General features: G+C 48.3%; 1 protein-coding gene across 1 annotated transcript in view; it reads left to right on the top strand.

The window, feature by feature from the left end:
- The window catches only part of GFPT2 (glutamine--fructose-6-phosphate transaminase 2), a 41,796-nt gene extending 28,974 nt beyond the window's left edge, over window positions 1–12,822 (top strand). Inside the window, exons 11-19 of the mRNA XM_088798552.1 lie at window positions 829–924; window positions 1,006–1,103; window positions 1,393–1,513; window positions 3,510–3,667; window positions 3,788–3,902; window positions 6,533–6,660; window positions 8,483–8,650; window positions 10,443–10,604; window positions 11,982–12,822. Of these exons, the coding sequence (XP_088654678.1) occupies window positions 829–924; window positions 1,006–1,103; window positions 1,393–1,513; window positions 3,510–3,667; window positions 3,788–3,902; window positions 6,533–6,660; window positions 8,483–8,650; window positions 10,443–10,604; window positions 11,982–12,026 (1,091 nt within the window). The 3' untranslated portion in view covers window positions 12,027–12,822. The remainder of the gene's footprint in view (window positions 1–828; window positions 925–1,005; window positions 1,104–1,392; window positions 1,514–3,509; window positions 3,668–3,787; window positions 3,903–6,532; window positions 6,661–8,482; window positions 8,651–10,442; window positions 10,605–11,981) is intronic.
- The last annotated feature ends 772 nt before the right edge of the window (window positions 12,823–13,594 follow it).

Below are 13,594 nucleotides of genomic sequence, written 5' to 3'. Positions count from 1 at the left end.
TGTAACCTGGCCCTGCCCACTCTGGCCATCTCACTGTTACAGACAGGCCCTGTGCTTGCCCACCAGGAGTCATTGTACTTGCTGTTCTCACAAGACTGGCTCTTTTTGATCACGTCCCCCTGAAATGTGACCACCTCAGAGAGTCCTTCCCTGATCCTGTGTCTGCAATGCCCCCCCCCCCCCCCCGCTTGTCTTATTTGCTCTGTGGCACCCTGTGCACAAGTCCTCTGCTGAAGGCAGCAGACAGGGACACTGTGATGCTTGGCATCGTGAGTGGGTGTCCCAGAGGACATCCCCACCTGCCTGTGGACACCTCCAGAGCATGAGACAGCCCCTGTCAGGGGCCTTCACATGCTGCGGCCAGATCGTCCCTTTCACCTCATTCAACCTCATTCAAACGAGAGCCCTAGAAATGCATGTGCGAATGAAAAGGTGTTTCTTCAGTACAGAAGCTGAGCGTATCTGTTCAAAAGAAAATGGCCTGTTTCTTCGAGCCTCCATAATTTGTACTTCCCTAAGTAGGTGGGTTTGGGGAAGTAAAGCGTTTTCCTTTCTTCTTGCCTTGCTAAGAGGAACACGGCCCAGGAAGACCAGCCTTGCCTTCCACCTGCACTCAGTGGGAGCGTCAGATGTGTACTTGCTTACCTGACCTGCTCGCCTTTCATTTGTCACCATGAGCATCAGGCAGGACAAGCCCTGGGGACTGTAATCTGCAGTAGCCTTTACATGTGTCACTCTGACTAACTGCATAACGACTTTTTGTCTTGATTAAAAGTTAAGCAGTGGAAAGATAATGAAAACTGACCTGACTGTTGTTTACTTGCGCAGGTAACTTCAGTGCATTTATGCAGAAAGAGATCTTCGAACAGCCAGAATCAGTGTTTAATACCATGAGAGGCCGGGTGAACTTTGAGACCAGCACAGGTAATCCCTGGGCCGCTCCTCGGGCCCCTGCGAGCCCCTGGGTAGTGGCACCCGTGCTGATGCCTTCCATGTCCCCTGCAGTGCTCCTGGGCGGCCTGAAGGCCCACTTGAAGGAGATTCGACGGTGTCGACGGCTCATCGTGATTGGCTGTGGAACCAGCTACCACGCCGCCTTGGCCGTAAGTGCAGTGCGCCAGGCCCTGGATGGTGCTGGGATGGTCGTGGCCACTTAGGACAGGGCGTGTCTTACATGCTGTCACACTCATGTGTGGGCCTTCCACATGTGGTGCCCCTGAGCCAGAGTGAGAGCTGGCCTCGAGCCCTTTCTCCTGCAGTGCGGCTCGTGAGTGCCTGAAGTTCCCCCACCACCCCAACATGGAGGCTCCATTTCACAAACTGTCCCTAGAAGCCCACCTGCCGGTGTCCCTGTAGGGTCATGACTTTAGTCCCCATTCTTGTTGGCTTCAGACACGGCAAGTCTTGGAGGAACTGACCGAGCTCCCTGTGATGGTTGAACTTGCCAGTGACTTTCTGGACAGGAACACGCCCGTGTTCAGGGATGACGTTTGCTTCTTCATCAGCCAGTCAGGTAAGGGTACAGGTTTGCACGGGCTCACCTCAGGGCTCTCATTATCCCGCCATGCACCTCCACCCTCCTTCATCCAGTGAAGTTCTCTGGGCACTGACCATGGGCCACTCTCTCATGCATCTGGCCATTTAGCCGTCAGCGCTGTCAGTTACTGTCGCATATTCTGAGGAGGCCCTACAGCCAGGGCATCCCCTCCTCCTGGAGTCTCAAGTCCAGGCCTTAAGGGACCACTCACTACAGTGCCATAAATGTGCACTGGGTTTAATTGAGAAAGATCTTCCAAATTCTACTGGTTCAAGGGCTGTGAGGGTGCTTGCAGTGCCCACACTGCCCAGCAGGGGACGTGTGGAGAGACAGCTGCTCCAGGGTAGGGTCCAGGACTCCTCCAGCTCAGCAAACCCTGCTGGGTACCATCCTAACACCAGGTTTGGGCATTTGCTCCAGTCGGGCTGGGCAGAGGGTTGAGAAGGTGACCTTGGCCGTATGCTTGGAGTCCCTATGAGCTCTAGGAAGATTTGTAAAACATTTTAATTATGGAAAATTCCAAACCTTTATAAAAGTAGAGCTTCCCATAAGGAATCGCCTCGCCTCAGCAACGATCAACCCAGCAGACCTGGTGTCACCCATGTCCACATGAGCCCCACCCCTCCACTGCACTATTTTGAAATCAATCCCACACATCATGCATTTCTATCCATAGATATTTCAGACTGTATCGCGTACGATAAAAGAAAAAGACAAGGACAGTGTGGTAATTGTGATTAAAACATTCACAGCAACGCCCTGATGTCTATTGGGACTTTGAATGTTGCTTCTGTTTGGGATTTTTAATACAATTCCCATTTCAAGGACAAGCTAAGAAACACTAATACAGACACATCCACCGTCTGGCTGAGCTCCTCGTACCCAGGTGCTGCCATGTAGCCTTTGGCCTATGATCCCGTCAGAGCCTAAAAATGTTTCATGAGTTGGTGGGAGCCACTAACCAGAGAACAGAGGTGGAATTAATGTGAAAACAACACAGTAGCAGTTCCTGAGTGTCTACACAGAAGGGGTTTAAAGTTTCAGTTTGGTCAGCCCTTTCCATTAAGTTAAAAAATCCTGTACCAAAAACGTGTGAGCAGGACTGATGCAGATAGAGCTGTCCTGCTCCCCGCCTCCGAGGCCCGAGCCCCACTGCTGCTGAGAAAAGGCTGTGTGACACCTTGGTACTGTGTGCTAGACTCTAGTCTGAAGAGAAAAAGGAGAGGAATCGGACCACACAGTAGCACCAGCCTGCACTGCAGGAGAGCTGGGAGAGTCACAGTCAAGAGCACTGGACATCGAATGAGTTTGATTTTATGGTCTGGAACCTATTTAATTTAGTTTGAGTTCCTTAGGACTTATCAACATAGGAAGTTTGTGCTGGCTTATGCGTGAACCTATTTAAGTAGCTTTAGTATTAAAAAAAATAATTTTTGTCCGTACTGGGAGGCTATAAAGAAGTGTTTCTCTTTAAAACAAGATTTACTTGAGAAATGCCATTTGGGGGCATTCTTGCTTTTTAAATGTTAAATCTCGCCACATTCTGAATAAGGGAGCCTAGAGCTGTAGAAAGGGCACTGGGGGCCAAGCCCACCCGAGTGGTGCTGACTCCATCACCTGCAGCACGTGCCCTTGAGCGAGTGAGGCATTGATTTCCTCGTCTTTGAGCCCCTCATTCTCCAGGGGAAATGGGGACGACAGCCCACCATGGGATTACCATGAGAGTCAGGGAAACAGTGAATGAGAGAGTGCTTGCCACATAAATAGTAGTGAAATCTCGAATCTAAGGATCCACCAGCAAAATTGTTGAGCGTGCATTTTCAGTCTTTCTGAGTGCAAGTTACCTGTATCTGGGCACCGATTTGGGTGGCAGAGAGGGAAGTAAATGAGTGTGTGGGGGGTGCTGGGCGTTCGGGCTGGCAGTGCCATGCACCTGTGTACATGCAACTGAAAGGAAGGGTCTGTGTGGCAGGCGAGACTGCAGACACTTTCCTGGCGCTACGCTACTGTAAGGACCGCCGGGCCCTGACTGTGGGTGTCACCAACACTGTGGGCAGCTCCATCTCCCGAGAGACCGACTGCGGCATCCACATCAATGCAGGCCCGGAGATCGGAGTGGCCAGCACCAAGGTAGAAGGAGCCACGTGCGCCTCTGTGGGAGTGTGAGGGTGGACGGGAGGCCGAGAGGGGGCCCAGTGATCTGCCCCTCCCGCATAGGAGCCCTCTGCCAGCGCCATTGTCTGTCCACAGGCTTATACCAGTCAGTTCATCTCCCTCGTGATGTTTGGCCTGATGATGTCCGAAGACCGCATTTCACTACAGGACAGACGGCGAGAGATCATCCAGGGCCTGCAGTCGTTACCTGGTATGTCCCAAAACAAAACTTACTTCCAAATCCAGTAGATTGTTCTGGGCTGCTGTCTTCCTGACTCTGACTGTCAACAATGCTGTTAATTACACCCTCTTCCTCAAAACGTCCTCCTCACCACTACATGCCTGCAGGCGCTCCCACTGGGCCAAGATTGAAGTCTGCACTCCTCCCAGGCCCAGCAACCCTACGCACTGGGCCCCTGCCGCCTCCGACCTCATCATACTCCCTCCCCTTCCCAGAAGGCTTCACTGACCTTTGATCCTCAGCAATTCTAAGCTCTTTCAACCACAGGGCCTTTGCACTGACTCTTTCCTGTACTGAAACCCTCTTCCTCCAGCTCTTCAAACAGCTGATGGCTTCTCATCACAGGTGTCAGCTCAAATGTCACCTCCTGGGACCCTCCCTGGCCACCAGAACTAACAGGGGTTCTACCTTCCTGCCCCAACTCTCTATTAAATGTTAGCCAGTTTCTTCTCTTTATAGCACATGCTGTGATCCAAAATTACCTGTTTACCTGCGTACTGCCTTGTCTCCCCCAACTAACATGTCAGCTCAGAGAACACACAACCCTGTCAGATTCACTGCTGGACACTGGGTCCTGGCCAAGGCAGGCATACAGTAGGTGCTCAGGAAATACCCGAGAAGCAGCATGTGGCCCTGAGCCTCTTCCTGTCCCACACGGCTCCTTCACAATCTCACCAAACTCCTCTTTTGCTGGGTCCCATCTTTTGCTGTCGGTGAGATACAGTGTCTGTCGCACAAAATTGCAAGCTCTTTGGGGGACCATGGTTCCCATCATTCATTCATTCACTTACTCACCACACACACGTATTCAGGGCCAGCTGCCCAGCTCTGAGGCCAACCCCTGAGAAAGCAGAGGGAGAGCCATCATTTGACCACAAGCCTAGGGATGTGAATCTGGCCAAGACAACCTGCTGGGAATTTATTGGGAAGGAAAGCATTCTTAACCTTAAGTCAGGTAAGAACTGCAAAAGTAACTCTATCCTGAGTCTGAGTCAGCAGTTCTCAAGATGTGGTCCACAGGTCCTGGGGGGTCTGCAAGGCCCTTGCTGTCAAAACTATTTTCATAGTAATGGATTATTTATAATCAAGAAGACGTTTTTGCCTTTTTCACTATGTGGTCACTTGCAAAGGCAATGGTGGCCCCGCTGACACTTCACACTTCAAGGCAGAGGCACCAAGCGCTTCTCAAACCACCATGCCCCAGCTTCACCTAAGGATGTCCGTGGGGAAGCATCTGCTGGACCCTGAAGCATGAGAGTTGTTTCAAAGAAAATTGACCTCTGATTGTCCGGGTAGCAAGCTGACTTGGGTATCTGGCAGGCATTTTCTCAAAAATGAACAAAGTTAACCCAACACTTGGAGAAAAACAACTGACACTATTTGTTGATCAGTTATTGACCAGTGATAAACTTTGAGCATTCAACCTAAACTTAGGATTTTGGAAAACTGACGGCTGTTAGCATGAGCTTGACCACTTTCGCAAAACTTAAAGACATCTCTGATGAGATGGGGATTTTAACAAATGTGATTTTTTTAAAAATGTTTTATAATGAATGTGTCCATGTTTAGAAGATGTGCATAACTCTGTGAACCAATATTTTCCAATTGGCCAATGCATGATGCTGCACAATTCTGCACGTATAAAAGACCTGTTCAATTAAATGTAAGATACACCAACACATTTTAATGTGAATGAGGTAGGAAAAGTTTATTGATATAATTTTAGATTCTACATTTGCAACTACCCTTTTAAAAAATCATGATTTCTTGAATTTTGAGTAGTATCGAAGAAGCACATCCACAATGATTCGAAAAAGCTATTTAAATATACGTCCCTTGTTTAATCACAGATTTCTGTGAGCTTGGATGTTCTTCCTATACTTCAGCTAAAAGATCAAACAACAAATTGAATGAGGAAGCAGATATGAGAATCTGTCTTTTATTTAAAAGTCAGACATTAAAAAGATTTGCAAAAAACAATGCAACTCTTCGATTTTTTAAAAATATAATGGGTTTCTTGTTATTTTTATATAAATGAATAAATAAATATCTTTAATTTTTCCAGTTTCTAATCTGGTAAATATTGATAGCTATATCAATCAAGATCAATAAAAAATAAGGGCTTTTAGGGATTCGCAATAATTTTTGAAGAGTTTGCAGGAGTCCTGAGACCAAAAAGTTTGAGAACCATTGATCCAATCTACACTGGCTTTGTCTTGAGGCGTGGCATGGGGCCTGAACAAAGGGCATTGATTTGGAATGTCAGCTCTGTAACTGACCAACTGGGGATTTAGCCTGTCTGAGCCTCAGTTGCCTTTCCTGTAAAATGGAGCTAGGAATAACGCTTCCCTACTTATCTTACATGCTCAGGAAAGTATGAACACAAATATGAATCACTCTCCCAGCAAAATCCTGACCTGCCCGTAACCCAAGTTATTTTCCATAATTTAAGTGTAAAACCATTTTAAATGAATACTAGGACACCAAGTGTACTAAGTGAAGTGAGTTCCTAAACCTTGTCTTTTACACCAGGATTCTTGGTGAATCTTGGTTTAAAACTGGTGTGACTGGCTCTCCCTTCTCCCGTGTGTGTGACTTAGAGCTGATCAAGGAAGTGCTGTCACTGGACGAGAAGATCCACGAGCTGGCCCTGGAGCTCTACACGCAGCGGTCACTCCTGGTCATGGGCCGGGGCTATAACTACGCCACGTGCCTGGAAGGAGCCCTGGTGAGCCCCTTCTGCCCAATCCCCACCCAACCCAAGAAACCAGCAAGAAGAAGGGCAGGGCATTGGGTTAGGGTAGGGGAGCGCTTGAGGACCCATTGTCCGCCAGGTGAGGCTGCATTGCACACCAGCACGTGACCAGGTGTTCTAGCCCTGGGGACGTGGAGGTAGGGGCTCCCAACCTTTGTTCTCCCAGGTAAAGGGGCAGGGCACGCTTGGGTGAGCCCCGGAGGTGTCAGCCTGTGCCAGGCTCCATCTGGATTAGCCCATTTATACCTCATGGGCATCTTCTGAAAGCTTGGCAGTTATTGTCCACATTTCACCCAGGAGGAAAAATTCATCTTGCTCAAGATCACATAGCAGAAGTGATCGGCCTGAAATTCGGACTCAGGTTCATGTGGACTTTACTTTTTTCCACTACTCTAAGCAGCCTGCGTCGGAGGATTTGAGTAGAGCAGAACCGTGGGGTAGTTCCCCTGTTACTTGTAAGAGGACCTGGAGATCCTGTGGGAATGAGCGTCCCAGTCCCTGCCTTTTTCTAAATCCGTGACTGGCTGTTTTGCCCCCTGCGGCAATAAAGACCCCTGCTGGCTGGTGTAAGAGAGCTGATGGATCAGGGTCCGGTGCCAGGCCACGGGCCTTCCGAGAGGGTGGGCCTGCTGTCCGGGGCCTGGGTCTAGTGCTTGCCCTTTACTCTCTCTGCTTGCTCTTCACGCTCACCCGAAGCAAACAGAAGACTGTCCCTGGTGAGGCAGCACTTGCTACCCAGACAAGGGTGTCACCTATGACCCAGTTCAGCTCCCCTTCTCTCCCTGTGGGAGCAAGTGGCCCCTCTTTCCACCCCACTGCCTCCCCCAGTTGAAAGACAATGCTGTTCGTAGTCGGTCCACAAGAAACATTAGAATATTACATGTGGTGGGGAGTGGGGTAGAGTGTACAAGCCATGACGTGCCTGCCCGCAGTGAGCTCCAACTTCCACATCCTTCTGTGGGGGCTCTGACCCCTGCCCAGGGCAGTGAGGAGTGAGCACCCAGCTCCTAAACCCCCCGCCCCCGCCTCTGCCACCTGGGGGGCTCAGCTGCAGCGCCTGAGTGCACTGGTGAAAGATGGGTATTCAACTGCCTCTCCGAGTTAGTCTTTGGGGAAAGAAAGAAGCTTTCACGCTGCTGATGGCCCAAGTCAATGGCCCCTCTATGGTCACTTGGGGGCCGGCACTCCAGATGGCTCGGGCATCCAGGGTGGGTCTGTGCTCCTAACAGTGTTTCCCAGACCCAAATAAATAGTTCAAGGGGAGAAACGTATTCTTCGTCACTCCCACCAGTCCAATGATGGGGGTTTAGTGGTAACAGAATAGAATGGAATGACCCTAAACATAGGGGAAATTCCAGGAACAGCCCACTGTGTGATTTTGCTTGATAGGTAAGTCAAGGCAACCCTAAGTTATTAATGGTCTAGAATTGGGGATATGATTAATCAGATAACTGAATGGAAGCATATCTAGACAGAATGCAGTGCCGTCATTACAAACCCCAATCGTGGGGAGGCCATGGGGCCTGGGAACAGCTTGATTGACATGGACTTGTCCATCCAAGTAGGGTGGCTGTGCCCAGGGGCTGGTGTGGGGATGCAGGCTGCCTGCTGATCTCCCCTGGACCTGGCCTTACCAACTGCCCTCAGTGTGCTGCGTGCATCCACCTGCCTTGTGGCCCTCAGCTCCCGCCTTCCAGAGTCACCTCTCCCCCAGCTCCTGTTTCTCCCCTCTGGCTGATCTACTGCAGCCTCCTGTCTGCCCAGCATACACTGAGCCCGCCTTATGTTTCCCTAGAAAATTAAAGAGATAACCTACATGCACTCAGAAGGCATCCTGGCTGGGGAGCTGAAGCACGGGCCCCTGGCGCTGATCGACAAGCAGATGCCCATCATCATGGTCATCATGAAGGACCCTTGCTTTGCCAAATGCCAGAATGCCCTGCAGCAGATCACGGCCCGCCAGGTAGGGACGCTCAGCCGAGCTGGGGCCACCTCTCTCCTTCTCTCTTCCACACATGCCCACCTCACCCACTGTCTGCCAGCACCATTTATGGCAGGCCAGTGAGCGGTGTGACTGCACACTCCTCGGCCCTCTCATGAATGGGGCACACACTCAGAAGGGGACTGGCCAGCTTTCAGCCATGCCCACAATAGCTCCTCAGTGAGGCCCAGTGACCCACAGTATCCAGGGCTGTGCTGGATCCCAGGCAAGGAGGCTAGAAGAGGTGCTACTAGTGGGGAGCCCTGGGGACAGTCCTGACGCTACCCACCTGCAGTTAGGTCAGGTTTCACAGGTGAAGGGCACTACCCACCACGAGACTGCCTTCACTGCAGACACCAGCTGCAAGTTCGGGGTTCCCAGGCCACCCACACTTCTGGAGTTCCCACTAATCCCTCAGGTACACTAATTCCCTAGAATGACTCATAAAACTCAGGAAAGCACTATATGACTATTACAGTTTTATTATACAGGATACTAATCAGGGCCAGCCGAAAGAAGAGACTCAGGTCAGGGCAAGGGTCCCCAAACAGGAAGCTTCTGTGTCCTTAGGATCCTCCCTGCACCCCAGTGCATCACCAGCCAGGGAGCCCACCTGAGCTTCTAGGGGCCAGAGTTTTTACTGAGATTTCATTATGGAAGCACGATGGATTGAGTCATTGGCCACGTGATAGAACTCAATTACTAGCCCCTTTCTGTCCCTGAAGGTCAGGAGGTCAGGATGACATCACGTGGCTCAAAGCCCTAACCCTCTAACCACATGGTGGGTCTTTCAGGCATGGTCAGCCCCCGTCCTGAGACTATCTTGAGCCCACCATGAGTGACCTCATTAACATAAACTCAGGTGTGGTCCAAGGGACCACCACAAAAACAAAGACACTTCTAATACTCAGAAAGCCCAAGAGTTTAGAGGCCCACTCCCAGGAACCAGGGACAAAGATTGGCCCAATTCTGTATTATCCTATGGGAGTGGGGAGCCCCCACAGATCCATGCGGGGTGCCCACGAAGTTACAGGTGAAATCCAACAATGAGCTTGAGCCGGCTGCTGCCACACCTGGCTCAGCGTGGTGGTCACAGAGAAGTCAGAGGACACAGTCACTACACTTCTTTGCTTAAGACCTTCCAGTGGTTTCGGACAAATGACAATAACACAAGCCTGCATTACCAGCCCCTTCCTCCTGTTTCCCACTCGGGCCAGCTCCTGCCTGCCTCTGCACCTTAGCTGTTCCCTCTGCCCCACATGTTCTTCCCATGCACCTTCAAAGAGTTGGCCTCTTGTCATCCAGGTCTCAATCCAAATGTCTACGTTTTGAAGAGTCCATCCCAGACCTTACCAATGTCCCCCAACTATATTACCCTATTTTATTGCCTTTGTGGCATTTTCCTGAAATTAGTCATTACTTACTGGTTTTCTGGTTTACGTTTTTGTTTTCTACCACTCAACTATGAGCCCCATTAGAGCAAGGAGTGGGTGCACCTTGCCCTGCGAAGTCGCATGGAAGGAAACCACTCAGAAATGGGCTGAATGGTTGTAGCAGGAGGACCATCACTCTGCCAGTGACGGGAAAGAAACTCGTGCAAATCATCAAACACTTTGTCCTTTACGTGGGTCATTCACCTTACCCATAATTCCAGGAAAAGTGAAAGATCACTGTTACCGTTGCAATAATGCTGATCTCAGAAACTCGGATGTGTGTGAGGGATTGCTTCTCTCGGAGACCATGTGCATTTCGTGATCACATTTCTCTGTTTCAGGGTCGCCCGATTATACTGTGCTCCAGGGACGACACCGAGAGTTCCAAGTTTGCATATAAAATGATCGAGCTGCCCCGCACCGTGGACTGCCTCCAGGGTATCCTCAGTGTGATTCCCCTGCAGCTCCTTTCCTTCCACCTGGCTGTTCTCCGAGGATATGATGTACGTCTGGAAACCACCCCGAATCCAGCAAAGGGCAGAACGTAACCCCAGAGCTCCTTTTTTTAAAATAATTATTTGGCGTAATTATTCATAGGAGAAATATTTTCATTTGAAAAAAATTCTCTTTTTAAAGTAACTCATACCCCCTGAAAACAAGTTGGGAACTGCAAGGTGTATAAAAACCATATCATTAAACCACAAGCTCATCATCCCGAGGCTGTGCTAATAAGCAGATTTAATATCTTATTACAGTCTTTTCCTTGTGCATGTGAATTTTTTAACATTTTTCAAGCTTACATCAAGGATGAAAATTTCTATTTTCCATTTTGATATATTGCAAGTATTTTCTCACATCTTGAACTTGTAAGCAACATTTAATCACTCCATAATATTCCACCACAATCTTATAACATGCATCTTAACAATTACTTAGCCAGTCTTCTATTATTTAAACGGTTTCTAATTTTTGGAACATCTGCAGTGAACATCTTTGTACATACATCTTCATCCCATATTTAAGATTTGTCCTTAGCCTAACAAATGATTCAACATTTGGAGACTCCTAACATATATTGTCAACTTATGTTCCACAAAAGAACCAATTACCGTGTTTCCCAAAAAATAAGACCTAACCAGAAAATAAGCCCTAGCATGATTTTTCAGGATGACATCCCCTGAACATAAGCCCTAATGCATCTTTTGGAGCAAAAATTTATATAAGACCCAGTCTTATTTTCGGAGAAACATGGTAATCTCACCAGCAGTGTGTAAGAACACACAATTCATTGTGCAAAGAAATGGAAGTTTATTATAATTTTATCTTGAGAAACTTTTAAAAGTACATGACAACACACACACACAAATACAAAAAACACCTGATAGTGTACATGTCATCCAGAAGTGACATATACTAACGTTTTGTCATGTTTCCTGTTTTTCAAAACATTATTTTAAACAAGATTAGATATTGCAGATGAAAGTCGAAGCCCACTTTATCAGCCATCCAGAGTCACATTTCTTTCCAAACCCCCACCCTACACTAACAAGTCTCGTGGGTTTAGTGCATATCCATCCTTTCAAGAAAAGTGAATATTTAACAGTACAAATTGAGCTAGCTGTCTTTAATAGCATGAATTGTATCCTTTTAATAGTGTTACTGCATGATGCGTATCAGGTGCGCAATAAATATTTATCGAATGAACTAAACATTATGCAGTTAACTGAAATTTCTGGAGTAAAGAACCACTTCCAAGATGCAGTCTCAAGGGAGCTCGTGGTGGGAGGTGACCAGGAACACCGTCTCTGATACTAGCTTCTACAATATAGCATGTTGCCGAGATCTGTGCAGTCCTGAGCATTTACTTTCTATCATTTTAGGTTGACTTCCCCAGAAATCTGGCCAAGTCTGTAACCGTGGAATGAAAACAAGAACATGAGGAGACCGTCACCACGTTTAACCTGGTTCAAGATCCGTCCCAGTGACACCATTCTTATCTCCTAGATCCCAGTAGAGCTTGACAGCTTCCACGTGCCTTATACCCAAGTGCTTTGCTTTCAGCAGATCCTGTTTCTGTGTCCTGAAGTCACCAGAGGAGAAGGGACTCATTGTTTACACACGGATCAGAGCAGACTTTTCCACTACCGTGCAATAGAGATAACAGCTCTCTTCCAAGTAACTGTGAACCTTTTTTAACCAACACTAGTTAGTTTTAAAAGACAAAATATTTATAATGACAATTGTATAGCTTTTAAGTTATTTTTCTAATATGTGGCTTTCTGTAGCCAGGGCATGCCCAGGATGTTCCCCCGTGCCCCGACCCACCCCGTGCCCCCAGTTTCCTGGCAGGGGGCATTCATCTCAGATTTGAGCACAAGGCATTGCCTCTGACTCCTTTCTCTTTCCCCTTCCTCTCTCTGTGCTCCTGAATCCCAACCCCATCTTCCTGTGCCTGCTATAATAGGTCCTGTTGAAATCTCAGCTTCCTTTACCAGTTTCCTCTCATCTAAATCCCTCCAACTCTCCAACTTCTGTTTCGTCTGATCATGGTTCTTTTTAAGCCCAGGCAGCATTTTGATCCCTGCTCCGGCCCGTAGTAAAACAGCCTGAAACATCCCCTGCAGGACAGTAGCTTCCCATGGGCTCCCTGGTCCTCTATTTAAAAGCGTGCACAATCAAAGTACTATGCAATTTTAAGACAATAAAGACAATATAATTTTTTTTTGTCTTCTGCATTTGTTTTTTGTTAATCTCATTCTTTTTGTGTACTTGAATTTTGTGGGCTCCTCAAAACAGGATTTGGCAGAATCTGGTGGGGGCAGCCCTATGTGCTGGTACTCACTGGCATTGTCCCCATATCCATGACTTGCGTGCTTCCAGTACCCAAATGGGGACTATTTTACAGAATGGAACAGAATGCAGGAGATTTGGGACTCAGCTGAGAGTCCACTGAACAGCCATCGGAGGGGGATGGGTCACATGATGCTGCTTGAGATGGTTGCCCAGAGCCTAAAGGCAGCAGACAGGGGTGAGAGGGTCAAATTTGTACTTTTTCCCCAATGACCCTATTTTACTTACTGACTCTATTAATACAATCAGGCAGGAAGCTAGAAAGACACTTCTGAAGGCTTGTGGCTCGGAATTTAGACTCCCTGTGCGATGCTGTCCCGGATGGCTTGCATGCGGGAGATCTGACAGCTAATAGGTGTGTGCTCTAGTATCTCATCTGACCTTTGTTCTGGATTTCCTGTGGGCCTCACAGCAGCAACTCTGCCATTCCCTCTATGCTGTTCCCTGGATCACGGAGTGAAACCCTGGGAACTACATTTCCAGGTTAAATATCACCAGTGAGAGGCAGTCCTGGAGATTTGGAAGAATTTTAGAAATCATATTATTCATTGAGAAATCATATCATTTGTTTTTCCTCGGCAGAGGTAGGCAGAAGCATGACTTCAGCAGATTGGAGGTCCCAGTATGGTGGCGCTCCCCCAAA

This window comes from Rhinolophus sinicus, chromosome 5, assembly GCF_057876585.1.
Source record: "Rhinolophus sinicus isolate RSI-liver-muscle chromosome 5, RSI-T2T, whole genome shotgun sequence".
Lineage (NCBI taxonomy): Eukaryota > Metazoa > Chordata > Mammalia > Chiroptera > Rhinolophidae > Rhinolophus > Rhinolophus sinicus.
The sequence above is the reverse complement of the archived record's forward strand: the minus strand, read 5'-3'. Positions and strand labels throughout refer to the sequence as shown.